This window comes from Pterocles gutturalis, unplaced genomic scaffold, assembly GCF_000699245.1.
Source record: "Pterocles gutturalis isolate BGI_N339 unplaced genomic scaffold, ASM69924v1 scaffold31877, whole genome shotgun sequence".
Lineage (NCBI taxonomy): Eukaryota > Metazoa > Chordata > Aves > Pterocliformes > Pteroclidae > Pterocles > Pterocles gutturalis.
In genome coordinates, this window is record NW_010116466.1 from 13474 (window position 1) to 19627 (window position 6154).

A 6154-nucleotide genomic window follows, 5' to 3' on the forward strand; every position below is an offset into this window, starting at 1 on the left:
AAGTTTGTGTGATTGGAGTCAAATCAGGAATATCAGATGCATCTCCTGCCTCTTAGAAAGATGATCTGAATGCAAGCCTGTCAGCAGAGCAATGTGCCACTTTGTTAAAAGAGAAGCTCGGGTTTGCTGGGTTGCCTGGTTTTGTGCCTTGTCTGCAGCTTTTCGGGGGAATGGTGCGGCTGTCCCTGGAAATGGTGGAGGAGATTCCTGTGCAGGATAGCCTGTAGCTTGATGAGGGTCCTCCCCAGAGGGGTAAATATGTGAAGGATACCGAGGTGGAGCTGTTGGACTGCACGGGGCTGTACCAGTGGAACGGGGGGGATCCTGGGACAGCAGCTGTTCAAGGCACCTGCAGAAGCAAAAGCTATTCTGTTTCCAGTTTTTGGGAGTGAAATTGTTACTTGTCTCAGAGGTATGGGGCTGTTCGGGGCAGATCTTGTTCTTGTACTTAGAACTGAAATCCATTTGTGGGTCTGGATCCTGCAGTCTGGCAGAGCTGCTGAAACCAATGAAAATCAAAAGACTTCAGCTTCAGTGTGTGGAGTCATTGATGCATTATTGTGAACAGCAGACAAAAATGGGTTTGCTTCACAAAGGCAGCTTTCTAATAAAGATAATTTGAAAATATATTCCATGTTTGGTGATATTCTGATCTAATGTCTTGAAATAAAAATTGCAAAACAAATGTCCTGCTTTCAACAATGTCACTGTAGTCCAAGAGCCAGTTTTACATAGAAAAATATTGGTAGCAATTTTAGAAGCAATATTTTTTATATAATTAAATATATTTTTTCAGTAAAAAGGGAAAACATTTAATTCCATTTTCACCTTGGTTTCCATAATTTTCTTTCCAGCGGAGTCAAAATGTCAGACAAAAGTGATTTAAAAGCAGAACTTGAGCGCAAAAAGCAGCGTTTGGCTCAGATAAGAGAAGAAAAGAAACGGAAGGAGGAAGAAAGGAAGAAGAAAGAGGTAAATATGCAAAAGCACATTTTAGATAGCTCATGCTTGCAGAAGGGCCTTGCTGAGTTTTGACATCTCAGTGTTGTATACCCCAAGATATCTGTCATGTGAATGAGATCCTCAAACCCACATCAGCCTAACCTTAAAATCAAAATGTTATTTTTAGTCAAGAAAGTTGGGGTGAGAGAAGTGCTTTTAAAACCAATACACTGTCAGATGCAGCAGTTAAGACAACATGATGTGTATGTGTGTGTGTAGAAGGAAAAATCGATTTGCCACAATGCTTTTTCCTGGCCTCTCCTTCGATGGAAAGGGAGTAGAGAGTGGGGAAAGACAGAAAGAGTGCTCACATTTTTTTCAAGCCATTACAATCTAAATATGTATTTTTGGACTCTGAAGTCTAGTTTGATTACCAGCTAAGGTAACAGGTTTACAATTATTATTCTCCAGTAAAGTAAAACATAATCGCAATTGCATTTTCATCTTCTGGCATGGGTGCATCTTTCAGTTCTGTTAGATTTTGATTGACGTATTAGTTTATCTGTCCTTGACAATATGCATTAGATTTTTCATTAAGGGATTTGTGTTTCTTTTTATTCAGTCACTTAGTGGAATAGAGGTGAGAATTGACAGGGAGTGGATCTTCATTTTCATGCAAAGTCAGAGAAGCATTAAGTGAATATGTTTCTTTTCCTTCAAATGTCAACACCATAGTTTAAAGCACCTGTTATCCTTTACTAATAACCGGTTTCCTTTTAAATGGACACTTTAATATTGTACATGAATTTCATGGAATTACAGTGGAAATGTGATGTGATCCAAGAAATCAGTGTTCCAGTTTTGGCTGTCTTTTAAATCTTTTTTCATTTGAGCTGTTTTTGTGCAATTACCAGCACACCCCCCAGTGAGGCTCCTAGAGTCACTGGGGGAGTCCTCTGTAAGCACTTTAAATGTTAAGATTTTCAGGGTTCATTACTAGCCTGCTAATGAATTAGAGAGAAGGGAGCCAAGCTAATGGCTTGAGGAAGCTATTAAGTTCTTTTCTTTGTCCCCTGCCTCTAATTTTGTGCCTTGTGGAGATCTTGTGGTGGTTGGAACTTTCCATTGGCCCCGATAGCCAGATCCCACTCTGGACACCCAGCTCGACAGATTATGCTGCGGTGCCTAACTGTGATGCCGTAAACAGGGTGCGCTGTGATGCTCCTCAGGAGCAAAATCTAACATTCACTTAGGTGCTTAGCCACGTACACTGGTGTGGAAGAGTTGTCTACAACCCTAACTACCGTGAGATACTTCAGGCTAGCTCATGGGAAGAGCTGAGCACAGGAAGATGCCTGAACTTTGTCTGTAAAGGCAATGTTCTCCTGCATCCTGCCCGTATCCAAACTGGAGAACATGGGGCTGCTTCCGAACTTCATTTTCAGTTGTGCCTGCACCAACAGCAAGACCAGGCTGAGACACTGTGCGAGTTCCCCGTGCCCCACACTGTGGTTTTGGCAAAGGAAAAGCTCTCTGTGTGGAGGCTAGATAGGAGCAGCCGATTTAGAAGCAACCTTAGGATCCAGTATAGTATAGAGGCAGATGCCGCCAGATGTTCTCTATGAGAACTATGCTGGGATTGCTGTATTTAAGACAGGACAACATGACAGGCATGACCACTTGCATTTTGTTTTACTTGCCTTATTGGTTACTACAGTAGACTATGAAGTGGGACATGGGTTCAGTTCCCCCATCTGACTGGGAGAAGGGCTGCAAGCCTGTTTCTTTGAAGGGAGGGCTCTAACCAGCAGGCTGGGGTATTGGTGTTTTCCTTCCACCTTACTGAATTGGAGAATGATGAGCCAATGTAAGGGATCATGGCTAATGCAGAAGTTTTTCCTCCTGTTTCTAGGTCCCAGTAGACCAGAGGGGAGGGGGCTAATGTGTGAAATCTTCAAGTAGATAGATATCTAAGGAAAGAGGGAGGGGTCTTGTGGACAATTAGTTTTGACTGTTAGTGCCCAGGGCTGCCAAAATCCTATTTTAGACACATTAGTCCTTTCCTTTGCTCCTGTTAAATATTGACATTTATGAGAAACTATTTCTATTGCTGACAAGTGCTTGGGACCAAATATAGACCCTTAAGCTACATCACTGAAGTCCAGTGGAATTTTATTTCTTGATCCTTGAGTAAATAGGAAGGGACTGCTTTTATTCAGGGTGATATCTGTTATTCTATGGTCAGTTTTTATATTAGCTGTATAAGTTGCATCTGATGAGTGAGAGGAAGATGTCCATTGGTGTGCTGTAAAAATCCTTGCAAATATCCTTGCAAAGATCAGTTCCCATGCATTCAGGGAAAAAATATTGTTACTGATCTATACATTATGAACTATCTAAGTTATAAATTATCTAAACATATCTAAGTCCATTTCAAAGTGTACTTAAGCCATGGTGCATATAAATATTTTCCACACACTTATTGCTAGAGCTGTTTATATGTAGATGAAACTTTTTTATTTTTTGTGTTTTAATTCAGGCTGATCTGCAGCAAAAGAAGGAGCCAGCTCAGGAAGATTCTGACCTAGACCGCAAAAGAAGAGAGACAGAAGCTTTGTTACAGAGCATTGGTATATCCCCAGAACCACCTCTAGGTATTTAAGAGAAGCCACTGTAAAGCATTCAACTCTGCCACAGTGAATGCGTTCTGTTAAAGCATGTTTGGCTTTTTTGATTTTTGGCTGTATTAGTGAAGTGAACTCTTCTGTTTGAATGCCTGCCATACCATTCACATATACCAGCTCATGGCATTTTGAGTATTTATCATTGCCAAAAACATCTATTTCACTCCTTCAAGAAATTTTTGTGAAGGTAATGCAGGTTGGTTTTGCATACCAGCAGTGATTTCTTTTCTGATGGACTGTTTTATCTTCTCTCACATCTGTCTGATGACCCAGGAAATAATATTATAAATGCTGTACTTCATTAGCCCCAAGTTTTGCTTCAAAAATTCAGATTAAGCATTTGCTAAGGAAGGAGGAGCGTAGTCATGTGGGAATTCCCATTGATTTTCTTTCAAAATCAAACAGAACTAGAGAGGGGAAATAAAGACAAATCACAAATAGCAAAACGCTTATCATCAAATAATTATTGTAGATTTTTAGATCTGATTTCATGTTCTCAACCTCTTTTTTGGTTTTGATGTTTCAGCTCTAGAATCTCAAGTCCTCAGTTTAAAAACACGTGGCAAAGTTTATAGTGTCTGAAGATTGGTACCTTGCTTAAGTTCTGTCTCATTTATTGAGTGTCCCTAAAGTGAGAAATTTCCTTCCATCCATCCTTCTGTCCTTTTTCGTAAATTAAATAGTGGTTTTATAAAAGCAAATACATTTTTAATGTTCTAGCATTTAAAATATTCTTATTTATCAAAAAATGAGGATATATTTCATGTTGTAAATAATCAATTATCTTAGTTAATAATTTTGTGTTTGATACTATCAGAAGAGCATGAAAACTCACATATGATACATTTTAGCTAAACGATAGTATTTTGTCCTCTTTCATTCCCTGTATATACACTACAATTAATATACAAAGGAGGCTTTAATTCTGCCTTCATGTATGCATATGATACCCAGATCCCACTGTGAATATGGAATACATGAATAGCCAGGACATACCTGTAACCTGCCAGAGGGCTGTCACGAAGATGAATTCACTTTTCATGCTGCAGTAATTTCTGTGACAGTCTCTAGTGAGAATCTGCATAAAATGTTTGACCACATGGAAAATCCAAGTTTCTTGACAGGTCTGTCATTATACATTATAGAGCATAACAAAAGAGTGTAAAGTTTTGCTCTATTAAATCTATAAATGGAAATGCACATGATTTAAACCAAATGGAGAAACTTCGCTCTTGCATTAAAACCCCTTTTTGTGTTTTATTCAGTGTGGCTCTTTTGAAGAATACCTGCATTAAATATTGACTGGAGCCATCTCTGCATTTTAAGTATTTCTGAGAAACCATTTTAAAAGAAATCAAGATATTTTTCCTTTTTGTTTATTATTTCCATGCTGAAGAGCTTTAACTTGGGCTGACCTTGAGCTGTGAACTTCCTTTCCTGTTTCAGGAAACAAAACTGCCTCTGCATGAAACATGCTTCAGAAGTCCAGGCAAGCCAAAGAGAAAATCGTTTCTAGAACTTGGACAAATGGTATCTGAACCAAGGGAAACTTTTTCTTGAGTGTTGAAATCATGTCCCAACCAAAATGGAAACTTTATGCCACCTAAATTACTTAGGAAGACATGATCGCTAAGCAAACTAATGAGTATTCTCACCATCTTTGGGAAATGATTTTAACTTAGCTGGATTTTCTTATTTAGCTTCTATTTTTTGTGTCATTTCCACACTGCAGCCTTAGACCATATCTAATGGGCACTGGCTTTTGATTTAAATTCAAAATTTGAAAAAATGTGCTTCTTCTATTGCCTACTTGACTTTACCAGAAGAGTTCACTTAGTTTTTTGACAAGACTAGCCCCTGATATTTCTTCAGACCTTTAAAATCCTTTGCAAGTCAACTTTAAACTATACCCAGGAAAACAAGTGCTGTTTTATTTCCACAGATAACTCCTCCATTGATTAGCTGTAGATTCCCATTGGGCTTTCAGTTCAGTCTAATTTCATGTCAGTTTTAACACCTCCCAAAGACTTAAAATTCACTTGACTCTCTTCCTTTTCTTTTTCTTTCCTTCCTTATTTGCTTTCACCATTTCAAACTCTCCTAATCATTTATTCACTATCATTTTGGTCCATTGGTTTTGATTTATCTGACACTGCTCTTCATCAGTGCAGTCGCTGCATGTGTTAACATGGGATACCTGTTATTTTCATTATTTAGTCCCAACCCCTATGTCTCCCTCTTCGAAATCAGTGAGCACACCCAGTGATGCAGGCAGCCAGGACTCTGGAGATCTGGGACCCATAGGAAGGTAAGACACAGAGTCAATAATGTTGAATAAATGTGGGGTTTTTTAACTTTGCTCTTACTTCCCCATTTTTACCTTTGCTTCTGTAAATGAGAACATACTGTATCTAACGTGTACTTTTGTTTCTGCATTTGTCACTGCATGTTACCATCCAGTAAGACTGGTCTCAGATGTGACATAAACAAATGCACGCAGAAAGCGAACCTTAAGCTATGAGCCACAC

The 6154-nt window shown here is 38.9% G+C and overlaps 1 protein-coding gene across 1 annotated transcript; it reads left to right on the plus strand.

The window, feature by feature from the left end:
- Positions 1-864: 864 nt before the first annotated feature.
- Positions 865-5934, plus strand: LOC104463272 (cytoplasmic dynein 1 intermediate chain 1-like; the record flags this gene model as incomplete). Its single annotated transcript, XM_010075521.1, has 3 exons — positions 865-972; positions 3482-3596; positions 5844-5934. Coding segments are annotated over exons 1-3 (314 nt in total), but the record flags the coding sequence as incomplete, so codon positions are not given.
- Between the last annotated feature and the right edge of the window lie 220 nt (positions 5935-6154).